General features: G+C 41.8%; 1 protein-coding gene across 2 annotated transcripts in view; it reads right to left on the reverse strand.

Moving 5' to 3' along the window:
• Nucleotides 1–8,098, reverse strand: part of ZEB1 (zinc finger E-box binding homeobox 1) — a 122,621-nt gene extending 114,523 nt beyond the window's left edge. Inside the window, exon 1 of one of the 2 annotated variants that reach the window (XM_061350365.1) lies at nucleotides 7,940–8,098. In XM_061350365.1, the coding sequence (XP_061206349.1) occupies nucleotides 7,940–7,997 (58 nt within the window). In that variant the 5' untranslated portion in view covers nucleotides 7,998–8,098. Of the gene's footprint in view, nucleotides 1–6,959; nucleotides 7,119–7,939 lie in introns of those variants that run through there. The other variant, XM_061350359.1, reaches the window with a different exon arrangement.
• Nucleotides 8,099–23,296: the final 15,198 nt, after the last annotated feature.

Below are 23,296 nucleotides of genomic sequence, written 5' to 3' on the forward strand. Positions count from 1 at the left end.
TTCTTAGCATTTAAATAAGTAATTTTACATGCTTTTTCACTCAAGAAGGACTCCTACTTGTACTCACAGATCTGAAGTAGGTAAGATGGAATGTTATCTCAGGAAGGACAGAATTTCTATTTTACTCTCAGTCACAACTGAGCCTCCTAACATATCCAGAGGAATATATTCATCATTAGACATATTCATTTGCTTTACAGAGCTCTCCAAAAATAGGATAGATTGAACACACTGAAAGCAGAGCAGCAAGGGAGATGTTACCAAACAGAAAGCAAACATTTGTAAGGGAAGCAACAAAGGATTCCACTTTTCAGGTTTTAACCTTTGGGTGACAGCAGCTGTTAACCAAACTGCTTCACAACAACAGGGGTAAAGTCCTTACATCAAGGAGATTGTGACAGCTGGGAATGACAGCTGAAAAGGACAGAACTGAAACAGGCTGCTTTCAAACAAGACTGACTTCTCAAAGATGAGAAAGCATATTTTTAGTTAACTTCTGTTGCTCTGAAAAAAACATGTTAAAATAAAAGATACAGTAACATTACAGTAATGGCATCAGAAACAAACACAGAGCAAGACAGAGTACAAAAACAAAACAAAACAAAACAAAACAAAGAAACAAAAAAACCAACATAACACAAAACTAAAAACAAACACACACACCCCCCCTCCCCCTTTCTTCCCTATTTGGGGTTCCTTTGGCTACAAATGTACAAGACAAAAAAAACTGGCTAAAAAGTTCAGCACTAACCAACTGAAACATGTGAATCACTGCCTGGCTGCTCCACATGTGAAGATACAAACTTAACAAGTTCCTTCTTTCTGCTCTACCATTACTTCTCCTCTTAATCTATGAATGTAAGCTGTCAGGTACTCACACAAAGAACCAGATGTATAGGCCTAAATACAGAAAGAGAAGACCCAACATATTTTTACTGCCTGAAAGGTGATTACATACTGTGGTGATAGGGGTAGTACTTTTTCTTAGGAGTCCTAAAATAGATACATAAAGCTATGCTGCATTTAACTGTAGTTAGCATTTCATTGTCAAGTCTCACTCTTCTTGACTGGGCTTTCCATTTTCCTTGACTGTCACACAGGAATACTACTTACCTATGCAAAAAAAAAAAAAAAAAAAAAAAAGAACAAATAGATTATTAAATAAAAAAACTGGGGCTCAATACAAAAGGAAAACTGAAAAAAAAAAAAACCCCAACTCTTTCTTCAAAAGTGGAGGGCAAGCAAAGATTAAAAAGCTGCAACTGTGAAAAGTTTTTAAAAATATCCAGCTTTTGTTACCCTTTCCAATAACTTAAAAATGGAACTGGACAGCCACAAAAGCAAACCAAGACTAAGAAATACCCATGTACTTGACAATTAACTCAAGAAATTGAGTCAATCATAGTATTAGAAGCAAATGGCAAAAAACTTTCTAATGGAACATGGAAGCAAAAAGCCCTACAGAAAACACACAAAGCTCCATACAAACACCCACCCACACCCCCACCCCCACCCCCCCCAGCAATTCCAGTGTTTCAAGGCATCACCTAGTCAACTGAGGTCAAAGCTATTTCCCACTGTGATCTTCTCCTGCAGCAGACGGGAGACCAGTTTCTTCACTCCCTGGAAGGCCACCAAGGTCAATCAGATATAAAGTATACAACCTTCAGTGAGAAGCACATTAATCCATTCCCTATACTCCATCCTCCCTCCTTCCAACACATGCTATTTGCCTCACTCATGCACCCCTGCTCACTCATTACATCCATCTCTCTCTGCTTTCCATGGTCGGCTTGTTTTTTTTGTTGATATTTTTTATAATTTTTGTTATTAAATATTTCACACAGGGAATTTTTGTTTTAAAGAAGACTTACGTTTTCTTAATTATCTAGCAATCATGTTCAAATAGCAGAAATACTAGCCATATTCTAAGTCTCTTCTTTAGTCATTACTGTCCGAAGAACACCAATACCTGATTAAATCATCTCTGCCCAAGTATTAAGCTCTACGAAAACAGTCTTCTAAACACCCCACACAGTGAAGGAGGGATGTTGAGGTTAACGGTACAGGTCTTAAGTCAATTTTCTCCTGGTGTGTTTTACTTTTGTCTACCAACACACCACTGAACTTAAAATTTGGGAATACAAAAAAACCATCCAAAGATAAAACTCTACATCTCTGGCACATCATTACATAAGCACTATGAAGACAGGAAACATCACCACTGAAGATACTATCTTAATACCATTTAAAAATGACTAAATAGAAAAACTGAGTTTTGCATCTTGCCACTTGTTTGCTGAAAGTGCAAGTATTTCAAGACAATTAATATGAAAGAGCTTAAATACTTATACAGAATAATAATACTTAATATGTAAGTATTAATATACATAATACTCATGCTGAATGATAAATCTGTTCTTTCTCTTTAAGGCTCTAGATCAAGCCAAATGTACTGGTAGTCCCAAGGATTAAAAATGGATTGAGACTCAGTCTTGATATGGACTTCCTGTGTGACCTTGGGTAAGTCACTTGAGAATTTAGTTCTCAAAAATAACAGGCCTATTATAGCTGCCAGAATGAAGCACCAAAGTTTCTGAGACCACAGGCGCAAGCCTGGTCCTGTTTACATGCCCATAACAGAGAAGACCCTACCTAGTGAGATCTCTTGAAAACAACAGGTAAAGTATGACCAGAACTTCAGGAATATTAAGCAACTGAAAGTTCATCTGGAATTGTACTTTGAAAATTGGAATGAAAGCCTACATCAACCCAGAATTATTTCCATTTTTCAAGCTCTTGTTTGGCGATTTGTGTGAAACCTATCATAAGTAGAATATCATCTCCAGAAACGCAGTATGTACTGTTAAATATTGGATTTACAGTGAGTGAAGCACACCATATTCTAATCAGCTTGCAATATCAATTAGTTCAAGTTTTTTAAATTACTACAAACAGCTAATGAGTTGAATGCCATAAGCTTATATTTTTGGTAAATAATAATGACTGTATTTAGAAACAGGGATTCTTAAGAGCCATTTGGCTAGATAATGTACTTCCAGCAGTTTCCCTGCAACAGAGTGCAGTTGCTCAAATATCAGTTTAAAAAAAAGCAAGCAAAATCCCACAAGCCAAGCTTCACAGAGGTTGGTTTTATTTCTTTAGCATAATAAGTTTGTCCTATACACGTTAAAAATGTCTGCCATCCCTCACTGGCATATTAAACCCTATTATAACAGATACTTCCGGATGAAGAAAGGCACTGCATTGGTATTTTTACTTCAGTCCAGCTTCTCCACCTACCACTGTAAAACTTCTGTAAGAAGAAATGAAAGGTTAATACCAACACTTGAGTAACCAGCAGGCAAGGAGGCAGAGGATGGCTGTAGAACCCTCTCCCCCTGCACTGCTGACAGGGGAGCTCACTTGCAGAGAGCAAGAACCAAACCACAGTCAGTAACAATGATACTAACAGGACCTGTAATAAAGCCAGAAGTCCTCAGACTTCAACCAGAAAGTTTAATCTGAGTGACTTCTATGATCAGGAAGTCCAAGTCAGAGGGAAAGTTTCATTTACTTGCTACTTTTCATCAACCACTGTAGCATCATGTTTATCAGAGTCCCATAAGTGAGTAAAACTGTTTCAGGCAACTAATTACCTTAAAACACTCTGCTTCACAATCATTAAAATAACAAGCACAGGTTACTGAGAGAAAACTGAAGGGATAATGACATTTTAAAGCGTATTCTCATTATATTTCAGTAGTTAACATTAAAATAGAAGTATTACTTGTTTATATGAGGGAAGATTTCCCTGGTCTCAAAACAGTTAATTCAACTGTTCACTGTGCCTGGAATTTTAACTCAGGCTACATTCCTCAATTCCCAAATTGCAAATTCAAATTAATGCTGGAGTTAAAACATGATACCTAGTGAAAAGAAAGGCATGGGGCAAGAGAAGAAAGGCAGGACAAGGAATGTTGTGTCCCAAGCATCACTAACACCTGACATCCTGTCAGTAGTTAACACCTTGGAGCTAATAGAACTACGCCATGCTTTTGCCTCATTCAAAGGCACTTACGATCTTCTTAAAGTCCTTCCCTTTGCAACTAAACTTAATATGAAATGATTATCTAATAAAGAGAGGAAATCTCACTGTAAAGCAAGTGAACTAGCACTCCAACAAGTCAATCTACCTAACATTTTAGTAACGAATTCACTCTTACCAGGGGTTAAAAAAAATGCCTACCTCATGTATACTTCTCCTCACGTATACTTGACTGTATGCAGAGTTTACTCAGTTTCATTCATTATTCTTTTTACCATTAAATATGCATCTGAAAACCTGAAGGCATACTTACTTTTCAGAACACAAATATAAAAGGTTGGTATCTTTTTAACCCTCTAGAAAGGAATGCTTTAAGTATTTTGTTCATTTTACTTGTTTCACAGCATTGCTAAAGAACAAGATGAATTACTTTTTAGTTTTGCTATTTAATAAGAATTAAGACAACCCTACAATATACAGGAGAAATGCTAAGAAAGCAACTATTCCTGATCCTGCAAGCAACTTAGAATATGAAAATCTTTGCTGAATCTATTTAAAGTCCACACAGGATTCACGTAGCGTGGCAATGCAGATGACTGGCAAAAAAAAAAAACAACCCCACATCGTTCTTTTCTCCTCGTCATTTCTCTACCAAAAGAGGGGGAGAAGGAGAAAAGGTAGATAGGAAGAGACACTCCCAACCAGTGCTATGTTTCTGCTTTGTCAGAATGGTGTTACTGTCCCAACACTTTGCTAACTCCTTCGCTGTAGCAGGTGTTTGTGTATTGAGCAGAAGTAAGGACAATGACACAGGATAGTTTTCTTCAGGTAAGAAGTGCCAGATTTTCTTGGAAGTAGAGGCTTTAATGGCAGTGCCAATAGGCTCTTTTGCTGATCTCCTGTAGAGGCCAATAAAAAAGATAGAAAATGAATCAGCTCTAGAGTTAAGAAGAGACAAGAGTGTCTTTCCAGCTGCAGTTAATGAATCAGGATGGCAGCTCTAAGTCCTAGCTCCCGAACATGGGGATGGGGGCTGGTAGGCAGAAAATGAAGTTTACAGTACAAGAACAGCTGAGTTAAGTTTCTCAACAGATAAACAGAAGGAAAGTTTACAGTGTAACAACTCGATGCCATAGCCCAGTATTATTACTGCTATACTGGATGTCAAGATCAGTCTCTCTCTAATAATCTCATATTCTATGTGAGATTGGAGGAAAAAGGCAACTGAAACAGCAGAAATTTGATCTAGTATATATTACCAACAAGCCAGCTGCTGAAGCATCTCCTGTATGCTGATCTCTCATTAACAGAAGATACCTATAAAAGCAAAGTGCATTTAGAGACTTAGGGGAAAAAAAACAACCACAAAACACACACACACACACAAAAAGTCTCATACTTATCCAAAGGTTAAACAGTTAACATTTTTCTGGCCATTTTCTTTAGTAAACATTTGCAAGTCAAACATAAACCCACTGCTGAGAAATGCCTATTATCCAGAATCTATTATCCAACCAATCCTGATGCTTCAATGCACAATGACTGAAGTTGGTTTTAATTCCTCAAAAAAATAAACAAACCCAGCCTGACAAGCCATTCTACAGCACAGAACTAGTTGATAAAGACTTGGAGATGTTTTATAATGAAATGGGTGCAACAATGAGGTCCAAAAGTGATGAAGATGAAAGATACCTGGAACGATACCACATCTTATATACCTTTTGTTTTCTGTGAACGATACATGCCGCAGACAAAATGTTCTGTGCTAAACAGCCTCAAATCTGGTTTTCTAATATTAAGCACAAAGGAAAAACACTGACAGCAAGCATGGTAAATAAATCCCTCCCTTGAGAATGCAAGCAGCAGACAGGAGGGGGCTGACATGCATGCAGGAAAAATCTAAACACCATCTTTTTTTCTACCTGCACAAGTTGCCATTTGCTGCAGTGATCAAGAATCTCTTTTCCACGTTGATTTCAAAAACTAGGGTTTCAGAAAATTTCTCTCCCAAGTCATCTGTTGATATGCTTTATGAGTATCATATTCATATCACTGGATCTTTAAGAGAAAAATCCATTTCTTTCCTGTTCAGGTAAACATGTTTACAGCTCCTGCACACAAACTGGGTGGTTCAGACTCGCATGTCACACACATGTCGTCAGCAACAAGAAAAGCCCCTTTCTCTGATCATCAACATTTTTAATAAGGTGGAGTAAAGCACTTTCCAAACTTACCTTTAGCACAGTCAAATCATGAGCTAAATATAAATATTTACACTAGGACAAGGAATTAATAACATGAGCGTGCAAAGAGAAATAGTCGCTAGAAAACGCACAGAACAAAATAAGAAAACCCTCCTAAGTTCAAAGCGATCAGATCAACTCGCCGGCCCCTGGAGAGGCCGTTATTTATCACCAAGCTACGCCCGACAGAGTCAGGATTAGAGAGGAGAGGCACCGATCGTGACTCGGAGCTATTTCAGAAACCGTTCCCTGCGTCTCGGGGAAAACGCCTCGGATCGCAAGCGAAAGCCTTCCTATCTGTGACCCTGCACAGGAAATGCCACACAAAACCTAAAATTGCCAAGGAAGGTTACAAAATCTCCTGCTTCACACCCTATTGCGAAGAGTCGCTACGAGAGCCCAACTACTTCTCCATTTTACAGAAAACAAGTAGAGAGTGGGTGTTACGAGCGTTTATTCCCCCCCCGCCGCATACCTTCCAAAAGCATCTTAAAGTAACCCACGTACCAAAGGGAAAGAAAAAACCAAACACAAACCCACCCCACGGCAACCCTTCAGTACGAAATGTAAATGTAATTCCTTATATAGACTGCAACAGCCGGTCGCACACGCACGGAGCGGGGGCCCCCGGCCAAACCGTTACCACCCATTATTATACAAACAGGTACCTCCGAAGCCAGAGGAAAGGCAAGAAACTTCGCCGCCCGCCCTCTCCGCCCGGGAGCAGCCCTCCCCTCCCCACCGGGACCGGGGAGGCAAGCACGGCCGCCGGGCGCCGCCGGGGACCAACTCTCGGTGGAGAGGGGAGGTGGCAAAAGAGGCGAGCGGGCGGCGGGGCTGCCGGCCCCCTCCCGCCGGCCCGGGGCGGCCGCGCCGCGCTGCCCCCGCGCGAATCGCTGCCCGCTGTGGCGACAGTGCCTCCCCCACCACCGCCGCCAGCCCCGCTCCCCGGGTGTACCCCCCCAACCCCTCCTGCCCCCCGGTGACGGCTGGCGTCCCCCACCGCCGCTCCCTGAAAAGCGAACGCCAGCCCGCCCCACGGCGCCGGCCCGGGAGCGAGGAGCCGGCCCGCGGCCGGGAGAACGAGGGGAACTCCGGCGGGCGGCAGAAAGAGTCGCTCCCCGGCGGGCGAAGGGGCGATCCCGCCCGCGAGGCCGAGTGGGAGGCGGGCAGGGAGACCCTACTCCGCCGGGGCGCGCAGGTAACAAGTTTCGGAGTTAGGACTGCAGAGGCCGGCCGGGCGGAGAGAGATGCCCCACCGCTCCCCGCGGGGATTCGGTGTCCCCGCCCGGGCCGGAGGGCGGCGGCGCGGCTGGGGGGCTCCCCGAGCCCGCTCCCCACAGCGGCGGCGGGGCGGTCGTGGGGCGTGTGGGGGAAGACAGCGTGTAACGGTCCCGGACAGGCGGCGGAGTGCGGACGCACCGCTAGGCGGAGGAGGGAGGCAGGCAGGCAGCGAAGCGAGGGAGGCACCAGGTAGCGGATATAACGGTGCGGAGGGAGCCGGGCTCCCGGCGAGGAGCGGCGGGGGAATTACTTTCGCGCCCGCCCGACCTCCCCTCTCCGCGCTCGGGACGGCTCTACCCGGCCCCCGCCCCGGCCCCGCCGCCGCCCCAGCGCGGCCGGGCCACTGCCCCGCGGGCTGACTGACCGTTATTGCGCCTCGGGTTCGCCTGCTTCCTGCGCTTACACCTGGGGCCATCCGCCATGATCCTCTCGCTTGTGTCTAAATGCTCCAGTCACCTCCTCCCCCGCCCTCCCCCCTCCCTCGCCTCCCCTCCCCCCCGGACCTGGTTTACGACACTGGGTGGTTTTACTTTTACATCACCTTCCTACACCTAGTGCTCGGCCGGAACCTTGTTGCCAGGGGAGACGGGTGCTTTACGGCAGGACGTTTTGAATGGCGGCGGGGGAAAAGTTGCGGCTGCAGGTACCGGCAGCAGCGGTCACGGACGGGGTGTTGGCGGGGTGGCTGCGGCGCCGCCCGGGGATGCGTCCTCCCCTGTCCATCCGCGGGCGGTAGCGGGGGTGGGGTTCCCCGCTGGGTGGGGAGGGCCGAGGGGGCAGGAGCCCGGGAAAGCGTCGGAGGGGGATTCCCCCGTCTGCTCGGCCCGCGGGGGAGTTTCTCCTGTCCCGCATCGCCGCGTTGAGGGACCGGTGCGCTGCCAGGTGCCTCCTGCCCCGATACCTTGCGGCCTCCTCGGCGCACGCGACTGGCAGTCGTTCTCAGGTACAGCGGGGCTGCCGAGCCCGCTTCCCCTCGCCTCCGCTCCGGGCACCTGTCTCCGTCTCTGGAGCAGAGATGTGACTCTCCCCTCCACGGGGTCTGCTCTTCCCCCGCCGCTGCAGCCTGTCCCCCTGCGGGCTCCCTTACCATAATCCGGGGGACGGACGGGCAGGCAGGCAGCGGAGCGGTGTGAGCGCGGGCTGATTCACGTGGGACGGCAATCTGGTGTTACAAGAGGCAAACAGCTGGACGAGTGATGCTATTCTGTCACCCTGTGTGAAATCTGACATTCTGGGGCTTCCCTTAATAAGACTTTCTATTTTTTTGATGAGGTGAGGCACAAAGTTCTATGCTTTAAAAAATAAAGAGGGAAGAGTATATTTTTTTCACAGGTAATTAATTAACAACTATGTTTGGGCTTATGTATTAAAAATTGAAACATTGCCTTTAAACACTCATACTATTTGAGTTTTATTTCAGGCAATAAAATAATTTGGTAAGTTTCCATTTGTTTCTAGGCTTTCTTATTTCTTTTCTCTTTTTCTTTTTTTTTTTTTTTTCCCCTTATCCTTTTATGATTCTGTAGAATTTATAGTCCCATGCTGCTGGAGAATCATTTTACCCAGACAAATTTCAGTGGAGGCTCTTCTGTTAATTAAATACTTTTATCAAGTAATTGATATACTGCTGAATTTGGGTATATTTCAGCTATTCTGCATTGTTTCCACGTGCTATATGTTCACACACTGTAATACAGGACCTCGTCTTATGGAAGCACCTCATCTCAGAACATGTCTCTAGAAAATGAACTACTGAACACTGGCAGTTTGTGGAAGTACCTGGCAGCTGAAGAAATGCTTAGGCATTAGGCTGGGCATTAGCTGGGGGTACTGAACCCCAAATACAAGGTTTGCTAAGAACCATGACATGAAATCAGCTACAAGATAAAAAAAAAAAAAAGTCAGTGAAATTTGAAAGGGTGAATCACAAAATTTAAGGCAGAATGTCAGTTTTGTCCTGCTTTAATAGTTCAACATCCTTGCCTGTCAAGATTTTGTACAGAAAATACCTGTGGCTGTGAAACTGCTTGCAAACAAGGCCTTAAGGTGTTCTGGAATTCTGGGACATTTTTATGATTTGGTGGATGGATTTAACCAAAATATCATGTGCAAGTTTTCGTGCCAAGTTTTTACTTACTTAAAATTTGTCGTATTTTAGAAGTTAGTTGCAAAAAATAACATACCTGTAAATATTTTTGTAGACTTGTAACAATATTCCCCTGCATGCCCACCCAGAATTTCAGGTTTCTCTTTAAGTCACTTTGAAGTAGCTTGTTTTCATTGAGTTTTGTCACTTCTCACCTCTGGATAAGAATTCTTGTCTCTTCATTGTGAACAATTTATGTTTTCCTATCAGAATGAGGAGAGAAAGAGTCTCCTGGTGTTTTTCAAATGGCCACAGTGGCTCTTTGAGCATTAGTCTCTTGAGATTTCCTAGCAGCTAGGAGAAACCAGTGACAACTCTAGCTGCTTATTAGTTTTGAAGAGCAGAACTGAAACTGGCAGGAGCATTGCTTGCTCTACACTGCTATAGTTTTGATAAATGAGAAGAGAAAACCAAAGCAATCTTTGTATATGTTATCTTTGATAGCAAGGAGGTCCAGAAACTAAAAAAGCAGAAGATAGTGTTTTGCATCAGGTTACTGATTACCCCAATCACTATTTATTGTGAAAATCGTTTAATTCACAACCTGTAAAGAGGTATGTGGATGGGTTGTTTTGGGGTGGGTTGGTTTTTAAACTTTGATATATTTAATCCAAGCAACTGGGCACTTCACATCTTTGTATACAAAGTTCCCATTATGTCCTGTGCTAAAAAGCATCACAAGGATGCAGCTGCTGTCAAAGTGCTTTGGCCTAATACATTCTTCTAATCCTGGATGCAAACCCACTAGTTAAAATTCCTGCTGTCTTTGTAATGTTCTACACTATATAAGCACATTGTGTATGTAACTTAAACAGGTTTGTGCTGCAAGAACAAAAATCCTGTTTTTCTTCATGATGCCCAACTTTCAATCTAACTTTTCAGTCAAGAATGCAAAAATTGAGCAATGTACTCAAGTGCGAAGTCTCAGCAAAGCAGTATATTTTCTGTATCCTCCTCAATGTGGCAGGCTTACTGCTGTACTTCATCTGTTTGAAATTTATTTCCATTGTCTGAAGACAGGAATTAAAATACTTCAGTAGTCACACTGGAGTATGAATGTTTGAAAACCAGGTAATGATTATTATAGATGGTTTTTGCCATTTTAAAAAGTCATGTATGTTGTGTTATGGTTGGTAACGTATTATTAAATTAATTAATATTATCTTGGTAATGTATTATTAAATTAAAGCAATCAGCCCTCTTGTATGTGTACTCCTTATTCATGTTTATGAAATGAATTTTCACATTCTGAGTATTCTAGATTTAATGGTGTCATTTAGATGAATGAATTTAGAAATAGAGTGGAAAACAGCTCAGTGAATTGTTTCTTGTTTCATTTCTGGTTTGTGGAGTTTCATTTTTTTTTTTTTCTTATTTCCACTAGTGAGACTTCATTTTCACCTGCATGTATTTTCTTGGAATGTCAATTGTTAAAATTTACTGTTAAATTCATGATTTTTTAATTTTTTTATATATGCTTTTGCTGTATAGAAATTGAAGTTGAAAGATTTACTAGAACAATGACCCAGAAATATACAGCTTGACTGCAACTAGCTGAGGCACTAATCTTGAATAAAAGGTAGATTTCAGAGATATCAACATACAGTTTTAGTTCCATTCCAGATGGCCTTTCAATTTCTATATTTGCTTCCAACTGAATTGAATAAGTTTTGAAGGTGCACCCTGGGATGTTGTACAATCTCAGAAATGGCAAAGCCACTTGAAATTTGCACGTTCACTTAGAGCAGAGTTTGTAAATATTTATCAAGAGAAATGATCCCTTTTTCACTTTCCTCAGCTTACTTTTTTCTGTTTCTATGCTTTCCTGTGAATATGTTTGTTCATTTAAAGCTTAAAGTTGATTCCTGATAGTCATCTTGCAGCAGGTACAGACTTGAGAAGGCTGCGTCTGTGTGCAAGCTTTAAGTATAAGGATGTAAACCTCCATAAAGCATCAATGTGTACATATTTATAACTGTAATGACTTGCATGCACACAATTGACTTTCAAAAAATATTCCTTGTTACAAATAAGTGTTTGTGAAGATCACAAAGGCCTTCAAAACCATTTTGCTTCTCTTGCTCTCCTTTTGCCCTACTTGTTGCATATTGTTTTTCTCTTGAAAGCAATTAACCTGTGCTGATACCTATGTCAGGCTAGTATGCTATATAAACTACATGTATGAAAACATAATGAGGACCAACAACTCCATTCTTATGTTAATTTTAACTTTAGCTGTGATTTCTGTTTCACAGCTTTCAGACAAGCAGAAAGTTATTTTAGAGAGGGAAAAAGGTTGAAAACGTCATTCCACATTCTTCATCCAAAAGGCAAAGGTTGTATGTTCTAAATGGAATTGCAATGCAAATTTGGATGTAAGCATTGGGTTGTGAATGGTTGTGATTTTTTTTGTTTGCTTTCAACATACCCAGAACTCAGTTGAGAATGTTAAGTTCAATATTTTCTACTAGATGCAGTAGCAAAATACTGTATCAAAATACTATTTTTAGATTTAAATTTCATATGAACTTGTGACTGATCAAATTACAGTTGTAGCGCAGTTAGATTACTCAGTTTTATTAGTAGCACATTTTCTGTTCATCCTTGTTTATGATGATTCTGCATAAGTGTTCTTATCCATTATATTATTTAATTAAACACTAATGTATTGTGAATATTTTCCCATATGGTTCATGTTTGTTTCCTTCTGTAACTTGCACTCTGTTTCTGATTTAATTCTACTCCCCAGCCCTCTTGCTGTTTGCTGTCTCACAGTTTTGTGCGATTGCTCATTTGGCTCTCGTTTGGACTTATTTTTTTCGTTATGGCATCTGTACAGCTGGCTCACTCAACTCTTAAAGTCCCAAGTTAAAATTGATTTCTTAATTATTTCATGCATATTCTTGTAATTTATATTTGGACTTTTTAATTGCTAGAACACATCCTATTGTTAGATGTTACTCATTTGCTATCTCTTGTTTTGTTGTTTTTGTTTTTTCTCACTGCAAAGTGCATAATGCTTCCGCAGAAAATTTTTGTTAGTATGTAAAAGAAAGCTGTTGTTTTGGAGCAGCTATGGTTTTGGACTCTGTGACATGTGTTCTGAATATACAAGATTAACATAAGGTAAAAGAGGGGAAAAAACATAGGAGTCTATCAAAACAAGCAAATACAATTAGAAGTCTATTTTTGCTTAAGAGACCTCAACAAATCATCAGTCAATGCCATAAGGGGAAACACAGACCCTGTAATGATGCATTTCTAAGATGTGAACTGAAACTTTGGTATACTCAGCACAGTTGGTATGATTCTCCTATTTGGTGAGGTAAGGCTCTGGTAGATACAAACATTGTATTAAAATAGGCAATAGTATGTTTGAAACTCAGAAGCACAGACCAAATTTGTTGGCATTACAAAGCTGTGTAAAATCAAGTATAATTATATGTGAGTTTAGTTTACTGGAGCAGGGAACAGCAGTTCAGTGCTAGAATGATCATGTGTTGATAAAGAATTGGAAAGGGATTGTGATTCTCATGTAAGGCTATGCATATCGGGAGTTTTTGGTGGCAAGATCAACATTTAATTTGGATCAAAGTAGTTTGGTTCCATCAAAACAATTTTTTTTTTTCTTTGTGGAAAAAAGAAGCCTAGAAAGATTTTACGTGTGATCAAATAGAAAAATATCCTTTTTACCCAAGCAGTAAAAGCTTGGATTAGAGCAATTGTTACAGCAGAGCAGGTGGTCCGGGAGATTTCCTTTTATTAGGTTCCCTACCTCTCTGGGGAGGTGTGAACAGAGATGTCTATGGTAGGCAGTACCCTAAGTCACTGACCTTTAGATATTCTGAAGAATTTTCATTTTTTCTTATTCATGCTGTTTTAAGTACTGAAGAACAAGGGCTCCTGTGTCATCCTACGAGAAGTACTTTGAAATGCTCTCCTCTCACTACTCACTTAGGTAAATGTTCTGGCTGTTAGGTTATAATCTTTCTCTAGTTCAATGACTATTTAAAGTATTTTGTAGAAACAAAAACCTTTTCATCAGTACAGATGAAGACCACCTGAATTGTTGTCTTTAGGAAGGTGCATTGGCATCTTTGGTGAATTATGACAATTCAGATTTGAGGAGAGGACAGAATCAAACCTTGGGTTTCATATCCTGGAGGAGTCTGACTACAGGGATTTCATATTAAAGATGAATTACACCCAACATTTAATGCATACAGGACATATTCTGAATAGCCCAAATCAGTTTCTGCAGAGTAGCCAGGTAGAGAAAAGCCAAGCTTGAAGATCTGCAGGTGGTGGGGTAGAGTGCAAAGGCAGGCAGCTGTAGGGATGACCAGAAGCAGATCTTCACATGCACAGAGAATTTATCTGAAAAATCCTCAGTAACTAGGATTATCTAGAAGCTGGAAGTAGTACTGGAGAGCTTTTTTTGAATTCAGATGCTTGTCTGATCACTGTTTTTCAAATACAAAAGCTATCTGTTGTAATTAAAATTGGATGCATTTTACGTTATTTTATTTCTATTTAAAAGATTTATTACATGTGTCCTGGATTCAGCACTGCCTGATTCCCATCCGTAGACTGGAGAACCAAGGAGTGATCAGCAGGATCCGCTCACCCTTTAACAGCCCCATATGGCCAGTGCAAAAGTCTAACGGAGAGTGGAGACTAACAGTAGACTGTCGTGGCCTGAATGAAGTCACACCACCATTGAGTGCTGCTGTACCAGACATGCTAGAACTTCAGTATGAACTGGAGTCAAAGACAGCCAAGTGGTATGCCACAACTAATATTGCCAATGCATTTTTCTCAATTCCTTTGTCAGCAGAGTGCAAGCCACAGTTTGCTTTTACGTGGAGGGGTGTCCAGTTCACTTGGAACCGACTGCCCCGGGGTGGAAACACAGCCCTACCATCTGCCATGGACTGATCCAGACTGCACTGGAACAGGGGTAAGCTCGGGGACACCTGCAGTACATTGATGACATTATTGTGTGGGGCTATACAGCAGAAGAAGGTTTTGAGAAAGGGAGGAAAACAATCCAAATCCTGCTGAAAGCCGATTTTGCCATAAAACGAAGTAAGGTCAAGTGACCTGCACAGGAGATTCAGTTTTTTGGAATAAAATGGCAGATGGATGTCGCCAGATCCCCATAGATGTGATCAACAAGGTAATAGCAATGTCTCCACCAACTAATAAGAAAGAAACACAAGTTTTCTTGGGTGCTGTGGGGTTCTGGAGAATGCACATCCCAAATTACAGTCTGATTGTAAGCCCTCTCTATCATGTGACCTGGAAGAAGAATGATTTCAAGTGGGGCCCTGAGCAACAACAAGGCTTTGAACAAATTAAATGGGAGATAGTTCATGCAGTAGCCCTTGGACCAGTCCAGACCGGGCCAGATGTAAAAAATGCGCTCTATACCACAGCTGAGGAGAATGGTCCTACCTGAAGCTTCTAACAGAAAGCTCCAGGGGAGACTCAAGGTTGACCCCTCAGCTTTTGGAGTTGGGAATACAGAGGATCTGAGGCCAGCTATACCCGAACTGAGAAAGAGATACTGGCAGCCTATGAAGGGTTTTGAGCTGCTTCAGAATTGATTGGCACTGAAGCACAGCTCCTCCTGGCACATCAGTTGCCAGTGCTGGGCTGGATGTTCAAAGGCAGGGTCTCCTCTACACATCATGCAACTGAGGCTACATGGAGTAAGTGGGCCACACTAATTACACAACGACCTCAAATAGGAAATTCCAGTTATCCAGGAATTCTGGAAGTCATCATGGACTGGGCAGAGGGCACAGATTTTGGAATGTCACCAGAAAAGGAGGTGATGCATGCTGAAGAGGCCCCAGCATATAATAAACTGTCAGAAAGTGAAAAGCAGTTTGCCTTGTTTACTGATGGGTCCTGCTGTATTGTGGGAAAGCATCAGAGATGGAAGGCAGGTGCATGGAGTCCCTGATGACAAGTTGCAGAAACTGCTGGAAGAGAGGGTGAATCGACTCAGTTTGCTGAGCTGAAAGCAATCCAGCTGGCCTTAAACATTGCTGAACGAGAAAAGTGGCCAGTACTTTATACTGACTCATGGATGGTGGCAAATGCCCTGTGAGGGTGGTTGCAGCAATGGAAGCAGAGCAACTGGCAGTGAAGAGGTAAACCCATCTGGGCTGCTGCACTATGGCAAGATATTGCTGCCTGGGTGCAGAAGCTGGTGGTGAAGGTACGCCATGTAGATGCTCATGTACCCAAGAGTCAGGCCACTGAGGAACACCAGAACAACCAACAAGTGGGTAAAGCTGCTAAGATTGAAGTAGCTCAGATGGACTTAAATTGGCAACATAAGGGTGGATTATTTTTGGCCCGGTGGGCCCATGACACTTCAGGCCATCAGAGCAGAGATGCAACATATAGATGGGCTCGTGATCGAGAGGTGGACTTAACAATGGACACTATTGCCCAGGTTATTCATGACTATGAAACAGGTGCTGCAATTAAGCAAGCCAAGTGGTTAAAGCCTATCTGGTTTGGAGGATGATGGCTGAAGTACAAATATGGGGAGGCCTGGCAGATTGACTATATCACACTCCCACCAACCTGCCAAGGCAAGCGTCATGTGCTTACCATGGTGAAAGCAACCACAGGATGGCTGGAAACGTATGCTTTGCCCCACGCCACTGCCCGGAACACTATCCTGGGCCTTGAGGAACAAGTCTTGTGGCGACACGGCACCCCAGAGAGAATAGAGTCAGACAATGGGACTCATTTGTGGATCAATCTTGTAGACACTTGGGCCAAAGAGCATGGCATTGAGTGGGTACATCACATCCCCTACTATGCACCAGCCTCTGGGAAAATTGAACGGTACAATGGGCTGTTAAAAACTACACTGAGAGCAATGGGTGGTCAGATTTTCAAGCATTGGGATACACGTTGCTGCCTGGGTGCAGAAGCTGGTGGTGAAGGTATGCCATGTAGATGCTCATGTACCCAAGAGTCAGGCCACTGAAGAACACCAGAACAACCAACAAGTGGGTAAAGCTGCTAAGATTGAACTAGCTCAGATGGACTGAAATTGGCAACATAAGGGTGAATTATTTTTGGCTGGCCCAACCCAGTCAGAACTTTTACGTACTGTAGAGGGGGACGAAGTTCCTATGGTGCCCATAAAGAATTTGCTGGGGAAGACAGTCTGGGTTATTCCTGCTTCAGGTAAAGGCAAACCCATTTGTGGGACTGCTTTTGCTCAGAGACTCGAATATACGTAGTGGATGATGTGGGAAGATGGTGAAGTCCAATGCGTACCTCAAGAGGATTTGAATTTAGGGGAAAACAGCCAATGAACTCAATTATATGCTATTGCCTGCTATGTAGCACTTTTATATCCTACCAACAAGATGTCTTCAGGTCACCAGCGACTGGCCCGAACTTCCCTGCTGTCATCATCCCAACAAAGAACGAACTTTGACAAAACCAGATGAGCTCAGCAGTGACCAGACAAGTTCTGCAGTGTCATCAGCAGGCAACAGTCCAACACTGCACACTGTCTCTCCTGCTCTGAAAGACTTACAAGAGATGGAGCCCAACACCATGAACTCAGCAGCTTTATAGGGCTTGGTCCATGCACTAAGTGATACCCCTCTCCTTGTGTTTGTGTGGGTGCATATATACATACAAATATATGAGACAAGGGTGATGGTGTACTGAAAAATGTGGGATCTAAGCATGATATGAATGGTGTGGAATAAGGGGTGGATACTGTCCTGGGTTCAGCAGTAGCAGTCATTTTTCTCCTTCTTTGTAGCTGGTGCAGTGCTGTGGTTTTGACTTTCAGCCTGGGAACAATGCTGATAACACTGATGTTTTTAGTTGTTGCTCAGCAATGTTTACTCTGACCAAGGACTTTCTGAGTCTCATTCTCTGCCAGGGAGGAAGGGAAGCTGGGAGAAAGCTGAGACAGGACACCTGACCCAGACTAGCCAAAGGGTTTTCCATACCACAGCACGTCATGCCCAGTGTATAAATGGGGCAGTTACCTAGAAGGGCTAGATCACTTCTCGGGTCAGGCTGGGTATCTGTTGGCAGGTGGTGATTGTTTTCTCTCCCCTTGTTATTTCCCTTATCATTATTATTATTGGTGGTAGCAGTAGTGGTTTTATGTTATACCTTAGTTACTGGACTGTTCTTATCTCAACCCGTGGGAGTTACATTCTTTCGATTCTCCTCCCCATCCCTCCAGGAGTTGGGGGAGGAAGTAGCAGGGGGGACTGAGGGAGTGGCTGCATGGTTTTGAGTTACCAACTGGGCTTAAACGAGGACAACATATTTCAGTGGCTGTTGGCTGGCATTCACTGAAGCAGTTGATTTCTTGTAGGCAATGGCTAATTCATGTTCAGTAACCATGGAAGGTGATCATGAGTGGGACTTTGCTGCCTGATGTAGACTTTTACTTAAGGGCTAGTCCCTGCAGGCTGCCTTTGCGGTTAGTGAGGATCTAGTCTGTAGAGCCTGGTATACCTCACAGGCATCTGAAGTTAAGTGAGAAGCATCCCACCCAGTTTCTTACTCTTGACACTGGTCCAGTCAGTGAGATATTTTTTTCCTGTCATGACACTGTTGGGGTTTATAGATGTGACTTCATCTCTCTGCTCTAATTTTTACTCCCAGTTTTGTAGGGTGAAAAGTTGAAGAATTTGTTGCCTCATCTGCAACTGGTGTCTTTTTTTGCCAGCTATCTTTAGACATCATTCTCTGATCTGAAGGGGGGCTATAGGGATGCTGGGGAGGGACTCTTCATTAGGGTCTGTAGTGACAGGACAAGGGGTAATGGGTTAAAACTTAAACAGGGGAAGTTTAGATTGGATATAAGGAGGAAATTCTTTACTGTCAGGGTGGTGAGGCACTGGATTGGGCTCACCAGGGAAGTTGCGAATGCTCCATCCCTGGCAGTGTTCAAGGCCAGGTTGGTTTAGTGTGAGGTGTCCCTGCCCATGGCAGGGGGGTTGGAACTTGATGATCTTAAGGTCCTTTCCAACCCTAACTATTCTATGATCCTATAAGGCCATAACAGCTCTGTGGATTTCCACAGAATATACCGTATATCTACAACACCAAGGGCAACAAAAGCATTTGTTATGGCATGAAAAAAAACTTGCCTTTTTTTTTAATATTTGCAATCCAGCTAACCATTTTTAAAACATTTGGACAGTCTTAGCATAGAGAGAACTGTGAAAATCTTATTCTGCAAAGATGCATAATCAAAAAACTCAAAGTTTGTTCCTGCAGACAGGTGTGCTCCTACTTGCCTTCATTATTGCAGCATCTTGAAGAAGAGGACAGAAGAAACTTGCTTAATTGTTATTAATAATAGTACTTCGGTGCCATGCCATTTATTCTAAATAATATCAAGAACTTAATGGGATTTATTGCTTATTTTAGGCGTAAGATTAATTTGTAAAATGGAAAAGCTGCTCACTCCGGTCCTATTCTTCACTATGAATACAGGACTATACTTTCAATGCTTCACCTTAGACTGCTTTATCTTTAGTTGATGATTGCTTCAAAAGGACTGTGCTACTCCTAAATAGCATTTATAGGTTCTGCAATGTCTTAACATTGTTGCTTGCTTAAATGTTCATTCCAAAAGGTTTGAAAAATTATGTTTGCCACTCCTCTTAATTTCCGCTATTGAAAGGTATTTTTCAGAGTATTTCAAGACATTTTAACTACAGTCTAGTCTTAATCTGAGTCAAATCACAGTCACATTTTCTGTTGAATAGTAATGCACTACATTAGTTTTACAACCTCTTGAAACTGCAATTTTAATGACATTGCTTGGGTCTCCATTCTCCTCCAAATGATGCATACTAATATGAATTCTAAGAAAATGGTTTTGATGCTGTTTTCACAGCCTGTTTTTCCTGTGGCATAGTGATGGATAACCTTTTCTGTTGAATTGGGCAAACATGAAGAAAAAAAGTGAATAGACAAGCCTGTTTATTGCTGAGACTACCTAGACTGAAATGCCAAACCCAGCAAACTGACCATTCTTCATGCATAGAAGAAAATACTAGACAGAGTATCCAGCCAGCCACGAGTCACCAAATGTACCAGAGCAAAACCCATGGCTAAACTAAGATGGAAACATTTTACCTAACTTCATCTGTGTGTTTTCTTGCTTGCTATACTTGATGCTGTCTCATGTCATACTGCACGAAAGCACAGTGCCTTTCTTCACTAGCTTTTCTTACCTTTCATAATATTAAAAAATAGAAAACTCAATTTTAGATAACATTTATGGTGCATATTTTTTTACTACATTCCATCTGTCTGTATGCACATACGCATGCATAAAGCTATTTTTAAAGATTAGGAAGGTCACAAAGTCATGGGCTTGGCCTAGATTTGTGATCCTTTAGTTATACCCGCATCTGCCTGCCCCATCCCTCCCCAAAAGATTACTACCACCACAGCCAAGGCTGCTATTCAGATCACCATATATTAGCTGAAAACAGTGGTAGTTAAAAATAATAGTAGTACGCTGGATCAGCAGCTGCAGATTCAGTCTTTCTCCCAGATGAATATCTGAAATGGCTAAAGAGGTTACCATTCCCAGCTTTATGAGTGTTGTTTTCAGCTGTTCCAGCTATATGCAGCACAGAATCATAGATTAGTTAGGGTTGGAAAGGACCTTAAGAATCACCTATTTCCAACCCCTGCCATGGGCAGTTAGGCCTCATACTAGAACATGTTGCCTCAAGGCTCTTCCCAGCCTGGCCTTGAACACTGCCAAGGATGGAGCATTTACCACTTCCTTGGGCAACCTGTTCCAGTGCCTCACCACTCTCACAGTAAAGAACTTCTTCCTTATATCTAAGCATGGGTGGCAACATTACAGAAAGGAAACACTAATGCTTCTCTTTTCAGTCATAGAGTTTTAATTTTGGTCTCATATTATGCTAGTTACATTAGCTCATCTCTTCCTGCACCCTGAGATATGTCACTTAGTAATGTATTGATATATCTTTCTTCCTTGCTCAAAATAAATAGTTCCCAAGTCCTAATCATGCAGGTTATGCAAACTCTGAAGACAATCTTTGAATTTCCATGGAAGACACTCCTAGGCAGATGCTTATGTTTGATTTCAATTTAAATGATATGCAATATATGAAAGGTCATGGATCATGTCAGACACATCACATTTCAGTGTTGGCTTACCAAATGCTTTGAGAAACTAGCCAAAATCACAATATGGGAAATTCTTTAACCAAGAAGAGTGAGGATTCATATGAACTTTCTTGTTCCAACAGCATCTACTATATCATTATAGTATATATAACTACTAGCTAGAGATATATGTCTCTGCAGAAGACTAGCATAGGCAAGTAGGGCAAGTAGGTAACAGAAAAGCTCCATGTACTTTTTATTTCACTTTCCTCCTGGGAAAAAAAAATCAGATTTCTCCAACCTTTTTGGCTCTTCCCCATCAGAATCTCAACAAACTCATCAGGAAGCTCTTTATTCCTCAAGCAAAAGAATATCAAAACCACTTAATTTCCCTTTTGCAGTCCTACTTGGATCTAAATCTGCATTTGACATTTCATGCTACACTCAGTTCCAACAGATGTAGGCTCTGTGGCCTTGCAGTTAGGTACTGTGTTAAGTGATACCTAATTTTAGGAGATGCCATATGGCTTTCCCTGTATTTTTCTATATAGTTTATGAAAGGTAAGTATGCTGTTTCATTACAGAGATCTATCACTTCCTGAAGTCATGGGAAAGCTCCTACTTCCCTTAAGTAGATCCAGTGCTCCTTGGACCACAGTCCATCACCACACTACATAAAGCCCTTCCTATGTCCTAGTTACAGATATATTAAAAAGAAAGCACAGGGATTAATTAATGTCAGGACACTGACTGGAGTCTGAGAATGTGAGTTTTTGGATGATGATGTAGCAGACATTTTTCTATCTTTCCTATTAGAAGATGCCATTTGATTTTAATGACTAGTAATCTCCAATTTTTAAGTTACTGTTCATTTCAGTGTAAACGACCTTTCTTCTGTTATCTGACCATCTGGGTTCCTTTTATAAGAAAAACATGATTCCAGTATTAGAAAGAATATTTCAGCTTGCCATATTTGATCAGGACATATTGAAGCAAGATGCAAAGCGGTGTCGGCTGAAGGCTAAACTCCTCTGTTAGATGCTAAGTGAGTACAACATTCTTGTCTAAAGAGAGTCAAAGAGTTTAAGAAATTACTGGCTTAGTGCTATGCAGAAAATAGTCACAAGCAGTCATTTAACAATAATAATGACATAGTTAAATATAATAATAAAATACATGCAGATTAATATATGTTGATTATGACACATGTTAAGACACCTTAGGGGTTAAGGTATATGTTTAAGAGTGTCAGGTTTGTCTCCATGTCTCTCCCATTAAGGATTAGATCACATTCCACAGGGCTAAGGATAATCTCCTTGTTATCATTTTCATTATGAAATTTCTGGTGCTGCCCTTTCAGGCTCTAACCACGTGTTTCCTAAACAGAGTCCATCTGACCAGTTGTCAGCTGTTCTGCTTGCTGCGGTGCATCGGTCACTCAAAGCATGTTCCCTCTGCACCTGACAGCACTGTTTATCCAGCTGTTTCCAGAGCGGGAATCTACAAAAGGCACTTAAGGAAGAGACAGAGAAGGCTGTTCCTCAGAAAGCAGCACTCTTTGAGATGAACACAAGGAGGTTTTTGGCTGATGCCTCACCACATTCTGCTGAGTCAAGTCAGCATTAAGTGAATACAAATTCTCCCTTAGAAGGGGGAGGATCTGAGGAAGTTACGGAAGGAAACAGGAGGCCTGGAGTGCTTTCTTATCCTCTTTATTTGAATACCAAGGAAAAATACAAGGAGAGACCCATGATCTGCAGCACCCAGGAACTGCAATTGCAGGCCATATTCAGCTTCACCTGCAGGACTCCTCTTGGAGACCGATTTTTAGGATAACAGATTGATCAATAGTGAGTCCCTATAGAGCTGTCTGTAGTGGGCATTACAAGATCTGCCAGCATCGGTGCTGCATTTTTTGTAAATACTGCTGCTGGTGCTTAGTGTCCATTCCTCCTTGCTTAAATTGATGTACATGGCATCTGATTGTATTTTTAGTGAATTTAGTATTTTGTAACAATTTATATCATTATGAGAGTTCTTCGGCCTGTTACGAGAGTATATATATTTTTATAACTATTTATAACAATAACAACATTACAAAATCAATGTTTTATAACAATATATAAAAATATAATTATAATATAAAATTATAAATAATTTATAACAATTTATAACATTATGAGAGTAATCAGCCTGTAGTTGCAGTGACACAGCCAAAATCTGTCACTCAAAACTTAACAGTCGGCAATAGTGTCTGAAGTCAGCTGTGCCAGTGGAAGGAGGGATGGGTAGAAGTGCGGGTCACTGGCTTACAGCCTGCAAAGCTGCTCATGAAAAGGCAAATAAAAGCAACAACAGAAGTAAAAACATGCAGAAGAACTCTTCTCAGCCTTGAAAAGAAAC

This window comes from Neopsephotus bourkii, unplaced genomic scaffold, assembly GCF_033783945.1.
Source record: "Neopsephotus bourkii isolate Nb327-2 ecotype Australia unplaced genomic scaffold, CSIRO-AGI_Nbou_v1 NB_53, whole genome shotgun sequence".
Classification (NCBI taxonomy): domain Eukaryota; kingdom Metazoa; phylum Chordata; class Aves; order Psittaciformes; family Psittacidae; genus Neopsephotus; species Neopsephotus bourkii.